Source organism: Oreochromis aureus, linkage group 15 (genome assembly GCF_013358895.1).
Source record: "Oreochromis aureus strain Israel breed Guangdong linkage group 15, ZZ_aureus, whole genome shotgun sequence".
Classification (NCBI taxonomy): domain Eukaryota; kingdom Metazoa; phylum Chordata; class Actinopteri; order Cichliformes; family Cichlidae; genus Oreochromis; species Oreochromis aureus.
In genome coordinates, this window is record NC_052956.1 from 38,689,677 (window position 1) to 38,706,473 (window position 16,797).

At 39.1% G+C, this 16,797-nt stretch overlaps 2 protein-coding genes across 2 annotated transcripts; both read left to right on the forward strand.

The window, feature by feature from the left end:
• Window positions 1-525: 525 nt before the first annotated feature.
• LOC120433023 (uncharacterized protein DDB_G0290685-like) lies at window positions 526-10,813 on the forward strand. Its single transcript, XM_039598466.1, has 23 exons — window positions 526-616; window positions 1,247-1,391; window positions 1,651-1,810; window positions 1,954-2,146; window positions 2,846-2,902; window positions 3,329-3,385; window positions 3,812-3,868; window positions 4,058-4,114; window positions 4,511-4,567; window positions 4,990-5,046; window positions 5,474-5,530; window positions 5,957-6,013; window positions 6,440-6,496; window positions 6,920-6,976; window positions 7,403-7,459; window positions 7,649-7,705; window positions 8,135-8,191; window positions 8,618-8,674; window positions 9,097-9,153; window positions 9,343-9,399; window positions 9,796-9,852; window positions 10,282-10,338; window positions 10,742-10,813. The coding sequence occupies exons 1-23, from the start codon at window positions 584-586 to the stop codon at window positions 10,811-10,813; spliced, it is 1,629 nt and encodes a 542-aa protein (XP_039454400.1). The 5' UTR covers window positions 526-583.
• A 1,765-nt stretch (window positions 10,814-12,578) lies between these two features.
• LOC120433097 lies at window positions 12,579-15,012 on the forward strand. Its single transcript, XM_039598659.1, has 3 exons — window positions 12,579-13,385; window positions 13,488-13,676; window positions 14,249-15,012. Exons 1-3 carry the CDS (start codon window positions 12,611-12,613, stop codon window positions 14,473-14,475), a joined length of 1,191 nt encoding a protein of 396 aa, XP_039454593.1. The 5' UTR covers window positions 12,579-12,610; the 3' UTR covers window positions 14,476-15,012.
• The last annotated feature ends 1,785 nt before the right edge of the window (window positions 15,013-16,797 follow it).

Below are 16,797 nucleotides of genomic sequence, written 5' to 3' on the forward strand. Positions count from 1 at the left end.
ATGTTTGCCTATTGCAGATTACATGTGAAATATGATTAAATCAAAACAAGAATGTTAACTAAGAATATAGACAAACGGTGTTCTCACCCATCAATAATCAATAACGTTATAATCGGACTTTGCTTGTTGTTTCCAATGTTTAAACATCTATATGGGACTACAGAATGTTTCCTTCTCCCACAATGCCTCGGAGCTGTTTACTATTTTAAAATTTTTTTTATCATTTTCTGCCAAGTTACAGACATTTGATTGGACCAGGGCGAGGTCACGCGTTTTTTTGGCCTTGCAACTTCTGATCGGTGGGACTGACGTGAACTTGGCCATATTACTTGATTAATTAAAATAATACAGAACTGACTGAACATCTTTAAGTGCATAATCATAATCTTGCCATTAGGCTTTGCAAAAAACATTGGTTTCTCAGATTTGTTTTTTTTTTTTAGATATGTGGGCGGGGCGGGGCAGGGCGCGGCAAGGGCCTGCCGGTCGGCGGCCGGGAGGCGCGCGAAAGGGAGAGGCGCGAAGGAGAGGCGCGAAAGAAAAGGCAGGTGGGGGAGGGTCACAATATCTTTGGATCGCAGTCATGGAGGTGACCATCGGAGAGCAGCTTTTAAAGGTATGAAAAGTAGCTTAAGACATTTAGTTTGTTATTGCCATGCCTGTAGGTTTCTGCTGAAAAGGAAATTTCACGAAAAAATGAAATGTCAGTATTTTCTGTCTGAATGTAAGAAAGTTATTTCACGATGAATGCTGATATTGGTTAGCTAGGTGTGCCCTTGATAAAGCCCAAATGAGCTAACATTGAAATCCGAGTAATAAAATGTATGCGGGGAATGATAACGTAGACAATTTTTTCTCCAGATCGCTGATTTTTGCTGTCTTGTGAACAGCATCAGCGTGGTGACATTTATTTGTTAGCTGTTTTCGCCTTGGCCTCAACACCAGCCTGAGTTCGAGTCCTTTGCCCAGTGTCTTCCCCTCGCTCTTTCTGCCCCGCTTTCCTGCCATTCTTTACTGAGTTAATCGAATAAAACAGAAAAAAACCAAGAAAAAGTACAAATGTTAAATTTCAGTGTAATCTTTAATGTAATCATGAGTTGATAGTGTGCCTTAGTAATTGACAAATATTTTTAATAATTTATCAAATATTTATATTTTATCATAAGCGTTTAAGAAAAGGCATACTGTATTTTAACTTGGAGTTGGTGAACAGGGAATAAGTAGGTCTTTAAATCTCTTTTTACAGAAAAGAAATCTTGCATTTGATATTATGATGGAAACATCAGGTAGAAGAAGAAAAAGAGTTAATCCTCAACATGATGCAGAACACTATATTAAACTGAAAACTGACAAGACTGGTCTAACAGAGCAATTCATCAGCCCATGCAAAGGTATAGTGTCATTTGTGCATTTTCATAATTACAGCATGCATAAACAGTAACATTTCGCTCCTGTATGCAAATTAGACATTCAGTACTGATAACCTTGCTCATGTCATTTGCATTTATCAAGTATTTATGTTAGTTTTTTTAATAGACTGTGTAAAGAAGAGTAACTTCATTCATAAGTTTTAAAATGTCTTACAATTGGTGGAAACGTTTTTTTGTTGTTTTTTTTTTTAAACTAGAGCAATATTTTCTTCTTTTAAAGGTCGTGGTGTAATTACCTCACAGTTTTTCAAACAGGGGGAATTTGTTCTTGAATACCGTGGAGAACTTTGCAAAGCAGATCCTTATCTTGAAAAAAACAAGTTCAATGATACGGTGGAAGTGTTCTTATTTGATTTCAAATGGAAAGGAACCTCTTGGTGGTAAGACATAATATTTCATATTACAGTGTATTTAGGAGCTGTGCTATACTTAATACACTACTACAAATATCTATTATTTATGTAACATGCCACACAGTATGTTGATTTACTCTACTGTTGATACTTTTTTTTTTTTCTTCAAGCATTGATGCTTCTGTTGAAGACAAGTCATTAGGAAGGCTTGTGAATGATGACCACCGAAGGCCTAACTGTAAGATGAAAACAGTTGAAGTTGAAGGAAGGCCACATCTTTGCCTGTTTGCCTTACGTGACATTGACCCAGGAGAAGAAATAACTTATGACTACGGAAAAGCTGACTGGCCTTGGCGCAAGATGGTAAACTATTACATTGCACTATTGCTGCACATGATCTCAAATAAGTCTAACTATATTTGATTTTGGCCCAAAGATATCACATAAACTGTTAAAACAGCTTAAATTTTAAACCTCTTCAAGTTTTTCTTAAACCTCTTCAGAACATTGTATTTCAACTCAAAAATAAAAAAAACAAGTATGTTTTGTATTTCGATAAGATAATAGTATTTAATATCAGTGAATATACTGGTATGGTGGGGTGTGGTCTGTGGGGCCGCTGTGGGGAGGCTGACACACCAGGAGCTGCATTGGCTCATCACGCTGTCCTTGAATTAAAGCCTGTGCTGGGTCCTTACTGACTTGTTGTTGTCATTTTGTACAGGACACCGCTGAAGAGCTGCTTCTGTGATTGTTTATTGAAACGACAACCAGAAAAAAAAATGTTGAGGGGTGCGGAGGAGGGGTTGAACCACCTTGTCGGTCTTTTTATTTCTGGTTGTCTTAACACACACAGCTTTTCAGCAGTGTCCTGCACATAATATGTTCTCATCAGTATCTTATGAATACCCTGAGTTCAGTTTGCCATTTACTGTCCTCACTTAGGTTAAAGCAGAGTGTATTTGTGTTAGAAACGTCCCCAAAGGTTATAAGTGTGAGGCCTAATGATGACTGTAGTTGGTGATGTTTTTGTAGTTAGTGAAGTCATGTCTCTGTTTTCAGGATAAATCTACCTATGAGATCAGCAACCAAAATGGTGATCTTGAACACTGCACTCAGGTAAGTGTTATGTTGTCATCAGTATCTTATGAATACCCTTTGTTCAGTTTGCCATTTACTGTCCTCACTTAGGTTAAAGCAGAGTGTATTTGTGTTAGAAACGTCCCCAAAGGTTATAAGTTTGAGGCCTAATGATGGTAAAATGGTAAATGGTCTGTATGTATAAAGCGCTTTACTAGTCCCTAAGGACCCCAAAGCGCTTTACACATCCAGTCATCCACCCATTCACACACTGGTGATAGCAAGCTACGTTGTAGCCACAGCCACCCTTGGGCGCACTGACAGAGGTGAGGATGAATGATGGACTGACAGAGGTGAACTAAGGGTACTCATAAGATACCAGAAAATGATGAAGATATCGGAGAATGATGACTGTAGTTGGTGATGTTTCTGTAGTTGTTACTGAAGTCATGTCTCTGTTTTCAGGATAAATCGACTTATGAGATCAGCAACCAAAATGGTGATCTTGAACACTGCACTCAGGTAAGTGTTATGTTGTCATCAGTATCTTATGAATACCCTTTGTTCAGTTTGCCATTTACTGTCCTCACTTAGGTTAAAGCAGAGTGTATTTGTGTTAGAAACGTCCCCAAAGGTTATAAGTTTGAGGCCTAATGATGGTAAAATTGTAAATGGTCTGTATTTATAAAGCGCTTTACTAGTCCGTAAGAACCGCAAAGCGCTTTACACATCCAGTCATCCACCCATTCACACACTGGTGATAGAAAGCTACGTTGTAGCCACAGCCACCCTTGAGCGCACTGACAGAGGTGAGGATGAATGATGAAGGACTGACAGAGGTGAACTAAGGGTACTCATAAGATACCAGAAAATGATGAAGATATCAGAGAATGATGACTGTAGTTGGTGATGTTTTTGTAGTCAGTGAAGTCATGTCTCTGTTTTCAGGATAAATCTACTTATGAGATCAGCAACCAAAATGGTGATCCTGAACACTGCACTCAGGTAAGTGTTATGTTGTCATCAGTATCTTATGAGTACCCTTAGTTCAGTTTGCCATTTACTGTCCTCACTTAGGTTAAAGCAGAGTGTATTTGTGTTAGAAACGTCCCCAAAGGTTATAAGTGCGAGGCCTAATGATGACTGTAGTTGGTGATGTTTTTGTAGTCAGTGAAGTCATGTCTCTGTTTTCAGGATAAATCTACTTATGAGATCAGCAACCAAAATGGTGATCCTGAACACTGCACTCTGGTAAGTGTTATGTTGTCATCAGTATCTTATGAATACCCTTTGTTCAGTTTGCCGTTTACTGTCCTCACTTAGGTTAAAGCAGAGTGTATTTGTGTTAGAAATGTCCCCAAAGGTTATAAGTGTGAGGCCTAATGATGGTAAAATGGTAACTGGTCTGTATGTATAAAGCGCTTTACTAGTCCCTAAGGACCCCAAAGCGCTTTACACATCCAGTCATCCACCCATTCACACACTGGTGATAGCAAGCTACGTTGTAGCCACAGCCACCCTTGAGCGCACTGACAGAGGTGAACTAAGGGTACTCATAAGATACCAGAAAATGATGAAGATATCAGAGAATGATGACTGTAGTTGGTGATGTTTTTGTAGTTAGTGAAGTCATGTCTCTGTTTTCAGGATAAATCTACCTATGAGATCAGCAACCAAAATGGTGATCTTGAACACTGCACTCAGGTAAGTGTTATGTTGTCATCAGTATCTTATGAATACCCTTAGTTCAGTTTGCCATTTACTGTCCTCACTTAGGTTAAAGCAGAGTGTATTTGTGTTAGAAACGTCCCCAAAGGTTATAAGTTTGAGGCCTAATGATGGTAAAATGGTAACTGGTCTGTATTTATAAAGCGCTTTACTAGTCCGTAAGAACCATAAGCGCTTTACACATCCAGTCATCCACCCATTCACACACTGGTGATAGCAAGCTACGTTGTAGCCACAGCCACCCTTGGGCGCACTGACAGAGGTGAGGATGAATGATGGACTGACAGAGGTGAACTAAGGGTACTCATAAGATACCAGAAAATGATGAAGATATCAGAGAATGATGACTGTAGTTGGTGATGTTTTTGTAGTTAGTGAAGTCATGTCTCTGTTTTCAGGATAAATCTACCTATGAGATCAGCAACCAAAATGGTGATCCTGAACACTGCACTCAGGTAAGTGTTATGTTGTCATCAGTATCTTATGAATACCCTTTGTTCAGTTTGCCATTTACTGTCCTCACTTAGGTTAAAGCAGAGTGTATTTGTGTTAGAAACGTCCCCAAAGGTTATAAGTTTGAGGCCTAATGATGGTAAAATGGTAACTGGTCTGTATTTATAAAGCGCTTTACTAGTCCGTAAGAACCGCAAAGCGCTTTTACACATCCAGTCATCCACCCATTCACACACTGGTGATAGCAAGCTACGTTGTAGCCACAGCCACCCTTAGGCGCACTGACAGAGGTGAGGATGAATGATGAAGGACTGACAGAGGTGAACTAAGGGTACTCATAAGATACCAGAAAATGATGAAGATATCAGAGAATGATGACTGTAGTTGGTGATGTTTTTGTAGTCAGTGAAGTCATGTCTCTGTTTTCAGGATAAATCTACTTATGAGATCAGCAACCAAAATGGTGATCCTGAACACTGCACTCAGGTAAGTGTTATGTTGTCATCAGTATCTTATGAATACCCTTAGTTCAGTTTGCCATTTACTGTCCTCACTTAGGTTAAAGCAGAGTGTATTTGTGTTAGAAACGTCCCCAAAGGTTATAAGTTTGAGGCCTAATGATGGTAAAATGGTAAATGGTCTGTATGTATAAAGCGCTTTACTAGTCCCTAAGGACCCCAAAGCGCTTTACACATCCAGTCATCCACCCATTCACACACTGGTGATAGCAAGCTACGTTGTAGCCACAGCCACCCTTGGGCGCACTGACAGAGGTGAGGATGAATGATGGACTGACAGAGGTGAACTAAGGGTACTCATAAGATACCAGAAAATGATGAAGATATCGGAGAATGATGACTGTAGTTGGTGATGTTTCTGTAGTTGTTACTGAAGTCATGTCTCTGTTTTCAGGATAAATCGACTTATGAGATCAGCAACCAAAATGGTGATCTTGAACACTGCACTCAGGTAAGTGTTATGTTGTCATCAGTATCTTATGAATACCCTTTGTTCAGTTTGCCATTTACTGTCCTCACTTAGGTTAAAGCAGAGTGTATTTGTGTTAGAAACGTCCCCAAAGGTTATAAGTTTGAGGCCTAATGATGGTAAAATTGTAAATGGTCTGTATTTATAAAGCGCTTTACTAGTCCGTAAGAACCGCAAAGCGCTTTACACATCCAGTCATCCACCCATTCACACACTGGTGATAGAAAGCTACGTTGTAGCCACAGCCACCCTTGAGCGCACTGACAGAGGTGAGGATGAATGATGAAGGACTGACAGAGGTGAACTAAGGGTACTCATAAGATACCAGAAAATGATGAAGATATCAGAGAATGATGACTGTAGTTGGTGATGTTTTTGTAGTTAGTGAAGTCATGTCTCTGTTTTCAGGATAAATCTACCTATGAGATCAGCAACCAAAATGGTGATCTTGAACACTGCACTCAGGTAAGTGTTATGTTGTCATCAGTATCTTATGAATACCCTTAGTTCAGTTTGCCATTTACTGTCCTCACTTAGGTTAAAGCAGAGTGTATTTGTGTTAGAAACGTCCCCAAAGGTTATAAGTTTGAGGCCTAATGATGGTAAAATGGTAACTGGTCTGTATTTATAAAGCGCTTTACTAGTCCGTAAGAACCGCAAAGCGCTTTACACATCCAGTCATCCACCCATTCACACACTGGTGATAGCAAGCTACGTTGTAGCCACAGCCACCCTTGGGCGCACTGACAGAGGTGAGGATGAATGATGGACTGACAGAGGTGAACTAAGGGTACTCATAAGATACCAGAAAATGATGAAGATGTCAGAGAATGATGACTGTAGTTGGTGATGTTTTTGTAGTTAGTGAAGTCATGTCTCTGTTTTCAGGATAAATCTACCTATGAGATCAGCAACCAAAATGGTGATCCTGAACACTGCACTCAGGTAAGTGTTATGTTGTCATCAGTATCTTATGAATACCCTTTGTTCAGTTTGCCATTTACTGTCCTCACTTAGGTTAAAGCAGAGTGTATTTGTGTTAGAAACGTCCCCAAAGGTTATAAGTTTGAGGCCTAATGATGGTAAAATGGTAACTGGTCTGTATTTATAAAGCGCTTTACTAGTCCGTAAGAACCGCAAAGCGCTTTACACATCCAGTCATCCACCCATTCACACACTGGTGATAGAAAGCTACGTTGTAGCCACAGCCACCCTTGAGCGCACTGACAGAGGTGAGGATGAATGATGAAGGACTGACAGAGGTGAACTAAGGGTACTCATAAGATACCAGAAAATGATGAAGATATCAGAGAATGATGACTGTAGTTGGTGATGTTTTTGTAGTCAGTGAAGTCATGTCTCTGTTTTCAGGATAAATCTACTTATGAGATCAGCAACCAAAATGGTGATCCTGAACACTGCACTCAGGTAAGTGTTATGTTGTCATCAGTATCTTATGAGTACCCTTAGTTCAGTTTGCCATTTACTGTCCTCACTTAGGTTAAAGCAGAGTGTATTTGTGTTAGAAACGTCCCCAAAGGTTATAAGTGTGAGGCCTAATGATGACTGTAGTTGGTAATGTTTTTGTAGTCAGTGAAGTCATGTCTCTGTTTTCAGGATAAATCTACCTATGAGATCAGCAAACAAACCGGCGATCTTGAACACTGCACTCAGGTAAGTGTTATGTTGTCATCAGTATCTTATGAATACCCTTAGTTCAGTTTGCCATTTACTGTCCTCACTTAGGTTAAAGCAGAGTGTATTTGTGTTAGAAACGTCCCCAAAGGTTATAAGTTTGAGGCCTAATGATGGTAAAATGGTAACTGGTCTGTATTTATAAAGCGCTTTACTAGTCCGTAAGAACCGCAAAGCGCTTTACACATCCAGTCATCCACCCATTCACACACTGGTGATAGCAAGCTACGTTGTAGCCACAGCCACCCTTGGGCGCACTGACAGAGGTGAGGATGAATGATGAAGGACTGACAGAGGTGAACTAAGGGTACTCATAAGATATCAGAAAATGATGAAGATATCAGAGAATGATGACTGTAGTTGGTGATGTTTTTGTAGTTGTTAGTGAAGTCATGTCTCTGTTTTCAGGATAAATCTACCTATGAGATCTGCAACCAAAATGGTGATCTTGAACACTGCACTCAGGTAAGTGTTATGTTGTCATCAGTATCTTATGAGTACCCTTAGTTCAGTTTGCCATTTACTGTCCTCACTTAGGTTAAAGCAGAGTGTATTTGTGTTAGAAACGTCCCCAAAGGTTATAAGTTTGAGGCCTAATGATGGTAAAATGGTAAATGGTCTGTATGTATAAAGCGCTTTACTAGTCCCTAAGGACCCCAAAGCGCTTTACACATCAGTCATCCACCCATTCACACACTGGTGATAGCAAGCTACGTTGTAGCCACAGCCACCCTTGAGCGCACTGACAGAGGTGAGGATGAATGATGGACTGACAGAGGTGAACTAAGGGTACTCATAAGATACCAGAAAAATGATGAAGATATCGGAGAATGATGACTGTAGTTGGTGATGTTTCTGTAGTTGTTACTGAAGTCATGTCTCTGTTTTCAGGATAAATCGACTTATGAGATCAGCAACCAAAATGGTGATCTTGAACACTGCACTCAGGTAAGTGTTATGTTGTCATCAGTATCTTATGAATACCCTTTGTTCAGTTTGCCATTTACTGTCCTCACTTAGGTTAAAGCAGAGTGTATTTGTGTTAGAAACGTCCCCAAAGGTTATAAGTTTGAGGCCTAATGATGGTAAAATTGTAAATGGTCTGTATTTATAAAGCGCTTTACTAGTCCGTAAGAACAAAGCGCTTTACACATCAGTCATCCACCCATTCACACACTGGTGATAGAAAGCTACGTTGTAGCCACAGCCACCCTTGAGCGCACTGACAGAGGTGAGGATGAATGATGAAGGACTGACAGAGGTGAACTAAGGGTACTCATAAGATACCAGAAAATGATGAAGATATCAGAGAATGATGACTGTAGTTGGTGATGTTTTTGTAGTCAGTGAAGTCATGTCTCTGTTTTCAGGATAAATCTACTTATGAGATCAGCAACCAAAATGGTGATCCTGAACACTGCACTCAGGTAAGTGTTATGTTGTCATCAGTATCTTATGAGTACCCTTAGTTCAGTTTGCCATTTACTGTCCTCACTTAGGTTAAAGCAGAGTGTATTTGTGTTAGAAACGTCCCCAAAGGTTATAAGTGCGAGGCCTAATGATGACTGTAGTTGGTGATGTTTTTGTAGTCAGTGAAGTCATGTCTCTGTTTTCAGGATAAATCTACTTATGAGATCAGCAACCAAAATGGTGATCCTGAACACTGCACTCTGGTAAGTGTTATGTTGTCATCAGTATCTTATGAATACCCTTTGTTCAGTTTGCCGTTTACTGTCCTCACTTAGGTTAAAGCAGAGTGTATTTGTGTTAGAAATGTCCCCAAAGGTTATAAGTGTGAGGCCTAATGATGGTAAAATGGTAACTGGTCTGTATGTATAAAGCGCTTTACTAGTCCCTAAGGACCCCAAAGCGCTTTACACATCCAGTCATCCACCCATTCACACACTGGTGATAGCAAGCTACGTTGTAGCCACAGCCACCCTTGAGCGCACTGACAGAGGTGAACTAAGGGTACTCATAAGATACCAGAAAATGATGAAGATATCAGAGAATGATGACTGTAGTTGGTGATGTTTTTGTAGTTAGTGAAGTCATGTCTCTGTTTTCAGGATAAATCTACCTATGAGATCAGCAACCAAAATGGTGATCTTGAACACTGCACTCAGGTAAGTGTTATGTTGTCATCAGTATCTTATGAATACCCTTTGTTCAGTTTGCCATTTACTGTCCTCACTTAGGTTAAAGCAGAGTGTATTTGTGTTAGAAACGTCCCCAAAGGTTATAAGTTTGAGGCCTAATGATGGTAAAATTGTAAATGGTCTGTATTTATAAAGCGCTTTACTAGTCCGTAAGAACCGCAAAGCGCTTTACACATCCAGTCATCCACCCATTCACACACTGGTGATAGCAAGCTACGTTGTAGCCACAGCCACCCTTGGGCGCACTGACAGAGGTGAGGATGAATGATGAAGGACTGACAGAGGTGAACTAAGGGTACTCATAAGATATCAGAAAATGATGAAGATATCAGAGAATGATGACTGTAGTTGGTGATGTTTTTGTAGTTGTTAGTGAAGTCATGTCTCTGTTTTCAGGATAAATCTACCTATGAGATCTGCAACCAAAATGGTGATCTTGAACACTGCACTCAGGTAAGTGTTATGTTGTCATCAGTATCTTATGAATACCCTTAGTTCAGTTTGCCATTTACTGTCCTCACTTAGGTTAAAGCAGAGTGTATTTGTGTTAGAAACGTCCCCAAATGTTATAAGTGTGAGGCCTAATAATAATAACAGTCGATCATATTTGTCAAAGTTGAACCCAGGGCAAACTAAGCTAAATTAGTGGTTTTAGCTAACAGCTACAACAAGCATAACAGTTACTGTTAGCCTGTCATTTGTTTACACAATGCTTTTTCTTATACACGCAATACATTTATTACCTAACTAATTTAACAAAGTTCTGTCCATACAAGTACTGTGTAATTGAAATCACAAAGATGGTTTATTATTGTTAAATATGTCTGCTATATATTGAAGTTCCGTATCTTCATAGCCACTACATTATTCTGATGACTTCTTCTTGGAGAGGACCAGGGAACTCTGGAAGATGCATGAAGGTAGCTGAAATATTGGTAACAAGTCTTTGAATTTAAACAAGTACACTGCTGTGCAGTTTAGGTTAGTTTTAAATATTAATTTTCATATCCCTCTTAAAAAAAATACCCTATGCAACCTTATTTTTTAAATGACTTTTGTTTTTTCAAGTGTATATCCTCAAACCAGTGATTCCAGTGTTGAATTTTATGCTATAACTAGTGTTACCTTTACAGTTTAATATTTCCTTATTTGGTTTTATAGATATCAAAAATATATTGTAATAATATTATACTTTTAGAAACTCAGTGTTTGTTTTTGTCCATCCTTTAAGGCTGCAGTTCCTGTAGTTGCCACAACATCATTACTTCAACCAGCATCAGAGAAATGCTTCATTGAATACTTAAAAAAGAAGTCCTCAAGACAAAAACAGGTGGAAAATGTTTAATATACATGTTTTATTTATCTTTAAATGGCTCTAACTTTTAATCTGTCAGAAAAAATACTTCTATCATGTCTTAAATCTTAAAGAGATGTTATTTTTTTTCCCCAAGGTCTCGACATATACAGAAACATCTTCTGATGAATCCGATCACACAGACTATAGTGATGCTGATTATGTTCCAGACTCTGAAGGAAGTTCCTCTCAGCTAGATGAAGATGGACCTCTTTATCCAACTGCAAAGAAGTCTCTGCTTTCTCTGCAATACCCCTATTTATCTCCACGAAAACTAGATAATTATTCAGAAATTTTAAATAAAGGTAATGGTGCCACATCTTTTAAGAAGAGGATCTCAAAAACCCCAAGAAAGAGAAAGCTCTCATCCCACAGTGCAACAAATGGCAATGAAAGTACACCAAAGAAAAGCAGAACTGAAGAGATTTCGGACTCAATCAAAGTGTTACCACCTTCAAAGTCTGGAAGTCGCCGTGTGTATGATAAGAGAAACTATTGTTTGTTTTGTCTCCAACCTACATCAAAAATTGCACGACACCTTGAGACTGTACATAAAAATAAGGAAGAGGTTGCTCGTGCATTTCAATATCCCAAAAATTCAAGAGAGAGACGCAATAGGTTGAACATCCTTCGAAGACGTGGAAATTTTGCCCATAATGCCAGTGTTGTGAAGAGGGGGGCTGGTGAGCTACAGGCCTGCTATAGACCAAAGAAATCCACAGAGGGCATTGATTACATTCATTGTTATCACTGCCAGGGACTCTATTCTAAGAAAACACTGTGGAAGCACATGAGAATATGCCCAGCAAAGAAAGAAAGTGAAGAAGACTCCCAGAGTGGGAAGCAGCGGGTTCGATCCAAATGTGCACTGAAAACTGCTGTTGCTCGTGACATCGGAGAGGGCTTGAAAAATGTGATTTCCTGCATGAAATATGACGAGGTAACTCAATTAATCCAAAATGACCAACTTCTTCTTCAGTTTGGACAGCACCTTTATGATCTAAATGGTTCAAGAAAGAACAGACATGACTACATAAGGCAAAGGCTTAGGGAACTTGGGCGACTGCTGCTTATAGCTCAGAAGAATACCCCCATTCAAAAGGCAGAGGAACTGATTTATCCTGCAAACTTCAACCATTTGATATCTGCAGTGAAAGAGGTGGCTGGGTACAATCCTGAAAGAAATACATTCCAGAAACCTACCTTAGCTCTAAAAATTGGCAACAATCTGGGAATTATCTGTGAGCTTGTAGAGACTGACAATTTGTCCTCAGAAGACAGAGACTCAAGCCTTGTGCAATTTGCCAGAGAATTTAAGGCTATCAAAATTTTAGATGGAAGGGACTGATCACCAGAGGTGCAACAACAACCATGAAGGAGTCTAAGTGGAATGCACCACAGATTTTACCTTTAACAGATGATGTCAAATGCTTGGATCGCCATATGGAGACTGTTAAAAGCAGTGCTGAAAGAATGCTGAGGTTGACTCCAACTCCATACAGCTATGCAATGCTTGCCAAAGTGACACTTGCTCAAGTGATCATTTTTAACAGAAGAAGAGAAGGAGAGGTATCAAGAATGGAGGTGTCCACCTTTAAAGACAGAAAAAAGTCAGAAATCAATATGGACATGGCTGCTTGTCTGACCTCACTTGAGAAAAAAATGTGTGATTTCTTCACCAGAGTAGAAATCCGTGGAAAACGAGGGAGAGGAGTTCCTATTCTCCTGAAACCATCAATGGTCTCTGCAATGGAGCTCCTTGTGGAAACTCGTGAATCTTGTGGCGTCCCCAAAGAGAACATTTACATGTTTGCTAGACCAGGAGCTTTATCTGCCTATCGAGGAAGAGACTGTATCCAAATGTTTGCAAAGGAGAGTGGAGCAAAACACCCTGAAATCTTAACATCAACAAGGCTCCGAAAACATATAGCAACAATGTCTCAGGTGCTTAATCTTCAAGAAAATGAAGCAGATCAACTAGCAGACTTTCTGGGTCATGACATACGTGTGCACAGGCAGTATTACCGTTTGCCTCAGGGAACACTTCAGCTTGCTAAGATGAGCAAATTGCTTTTGGCACTGGAGAATGGAACTGTTTCACATTATAAAGGCCAAACACTTGATGATATTGAAATTTACCCTGAAGGTAAGAGTGTAAATTTTATTAGGATGCTCTAAAATATAATAATTGATTTTATTTTTAATTATTAAATGCTCTGGCGGTGTTTTATTTTCATTTAACCTTTAGAAAAAGTTGATCTGGGAAATTCAGATGGCTCAAGCGATGAGAGTGAGCCTCTTCAATCAGCTCTGGAGGCAATAAAAACACCAGAGAATGAGACAATGGATCAGGGTGGAGACAGAGGGCCATGGACTTCTTCATCTCCAGGGACGTCTTCATCTCCAAGGACTTCTTTCAGTCCTCCTTTGAAAAAGGGTACCGACCAATTTGTTTTGGCATTAACATAAACTTTATACATTGACACAGAAAAATAAATATGGTTCAGTGAATTAATGAAGTGAAAAGGTGATGGGTCATCTGGTTATAAATGATTAAGTTTAGTTTAATTTCACCACTACTGAGCCAATTTTTGATGGTGACGATCATCAACTCGACGAACAAATAATTTAGAATTCATCCAATATGCACAATTTTGCTTTTACTTTGAACAGGCTTGTGCCTACCTTTAAATCTTTTTAGACCGGTCTGTTTATTTATATACTTCCTCTAGACGTCACGCACACTTTAAGTTTCGATCAAACACTCTACTTAGTTTCACTTTCTGCCTGCAGCTCATATGCTCTGCAAAAGCATGCAGTTTCCTATCAGCCTGCGACCTAGTTTACACTCAACGCTGGCCCTCTTATACGTAAAACAATATAATCAGCAAATAAGCACTAAGAATATATACTAAATACATGACATTATTCATTGAGTAGAGGAGGAAAACATTTTATATTGAAAAGGTTTTAAGCAGTGTATTGATGTCTGTTTTCTTTTCTTCAAAGGCAACCGAGTTAACGCCAAATGTAAGTGGGAAGCTCATGAGGTACGTGCAGTTGAAAGACACATGATGCGTTTCATCAACACATGCAAGGTGCCTCAGAAGCTGGACTGCATTCAATGCATCAATGCAGAACCCTATGCACTGAAAGACAGAAACTGGACTGGAGTGAAAAATTATGTTAGAAATCGCATTACTGCCTTAAAAAGAAAAGCTTGTGCAAAGGACTGAGGGCTGTCTGTTTGTGATTTCAGTGAGTTAAAATTTCCTGTTTCTCTGGTAAAATGGTTCTGAAGATGTTTTGAAGACGTTGCACTCCAAAAATTTCAGGTTCAGTAATTTTGTTACCTAAGACCTTTTCTCATTCTGAGAGGAAAAAACAAATCTTTTCAAGTTGACATTTTGTTCTTAACATGGTTTTCATTGTGTCCACTTCACACTGTACGAAATGTATTTGGAATCAAAGTTTTTTACATTTGCGGTTAGAAGCACTTAATGAATTGTGCAGATATTTTGCTGTTTCTTTGTTGCTGCAAGTTCCTGTGTATACATGAAGTGCATGTAAATTGCTAAAAACAACACGGTAGGAATAAAAGAAGCAGAATATTTAAATGTTTCTGTGGTACAATTAGTTGTGATTTCTTTCATAATAAGTACGGTAATGACCTGACTTTGAAGTTCTGGCAAATCCATTGGATTCTGTCAAGTTAGCAGACCTAATTGCAATGAATATTGTTAGGTTGGGTTTTAACATTGTGACATTGAGCAGCAGCAACATACTAAAACATTTCTAGATGGTTAAATCATAACATTACCTTGTACGTACTTTGATGAAGTAATATCCCCAAAACTGAAAATTGTTTGATTATGTGTGTATTGCTGAAGACCCCAAATGGAAGTAACGACCCCAAAAGTGGCATAAAATAACTTGTGTATGTGTGTGTTGCTGAAGACCCCAAATGGAAGTAAGGTCCCCAAAAGTGGCATAAAATAGTTTGTGTATGTGTGTGTTGCTGAAGACCCCAAATGGAAGTAAGGTCCCCAGAAGTGACATAAAATAGTTTGTGTATGTGTGTTGCTGAAGACCCCAAATGGAAGTAAGGTCCCCAGAAGTGACATAAAATAGTTTGTGTATGTGTGTGTTGCTGAAGACCCCAAATGGAAGTAAGGTCCCCAGAAGTGACATAAAATAGTTTGTGTATGTGTGTGTTGCTGAAGACCCCAAATGGAAGTAAGGTCCCCAAAAGTGACATAAAATAGTTTGTTTATCTGTGTATCGCTGAAGACCCCAAAGTGGACATTAAAAATTCCCAGTCCCCAATGGGAAGGTAAAAATACTGTCTGGGCAAAAGTTGCTTTAAATGAAAATCTCAAGTGATTTTTTATTTCTGTGGTCTTGGAGGAGTAAAACTCAGTTGCCAGCTTGCTTCTAAACCATACAGAAAGTGGTGTCCCCAAAGGGTGGGAGTTAAGATATGCGACCCCAAACGGGACTTAAGCGGGTATGTGTGTGTGTGTGTGTGTGTGTGTGTGTGTGTGTGTGTGTGTGTGGAGTCCTGTCTGTGCCCCTCAACAATAACATTTAACTATTAATCACAGTTTTGCTCAATAAAAGGATCTGGCTTGCATCAGTCACATGACTACCATTAACCAATGATCGCCCTTAACAGCATAGTGCGCTGGTTACGAGCTGGGAACGGGCTGGCAAAGAGCTGTAGGGGGAAACACAAATTAATTAAGAGACGCAGGCTGAACAAAAACAAACAAACAAAAAACAGTAAGTAGGTGTACAGCGTACAGTGTAGTCTATAGCACACAGGAGTATTAGCTTATTATGTACACGTTGGTAAGTTATATTGTGGCACTAGGGGTGGCAAGGGATGATTTTAGGGTGGCACATGCCACCTTTCTAGAACCACCCCTGCAAGTATGGCTTACCAGTTTTATTTAGATTATCTGGTGCAACTTTGACTTTGTAGGCCTACCAATGTACTAGCAGGTTAAATACACAGCCAACTGAGTTAGACACTAGAAAAGTTCAAAGCTGTGAATTATGAATGAATTATAATTAAATCTGATTCACATTTTATTATAAAATATTGTTAAGAGATGCCAGGTTTTTATGAGCTGGTCCTTTCAGAGACTGTTATGTAAGTAACCACATGACACCACCTGCACACAGCTCAATACACATAACAACCAAACTGTTTCTGCGCAGTGCGGTAGAGGTGGCAAAAATACAGACATTCTTTACTTAAGTAGAAGTACAGACAGGCTACCTGTGTTAAAAAAATACTCCAGTAAAAGCTAAAGTACAGAATCAACTTCTTTGCTCAAATAAAATTGAAAAAGTACAATGTCTGTTTACTCAAAGTAAAGAGTAGCTCTTTTTTACTTTGAGTAAAAAGGAGCTAGTAGTAGATGTTAGTAGATTCTAACATCTATTTTTATGCAAATAATAATTTAACCTTCATAATTTAACCTTGTGCTGTATTAATATGATAATAAAATAATATTGGTACTCAGAATACAAAATTTATTCACATTTAAATG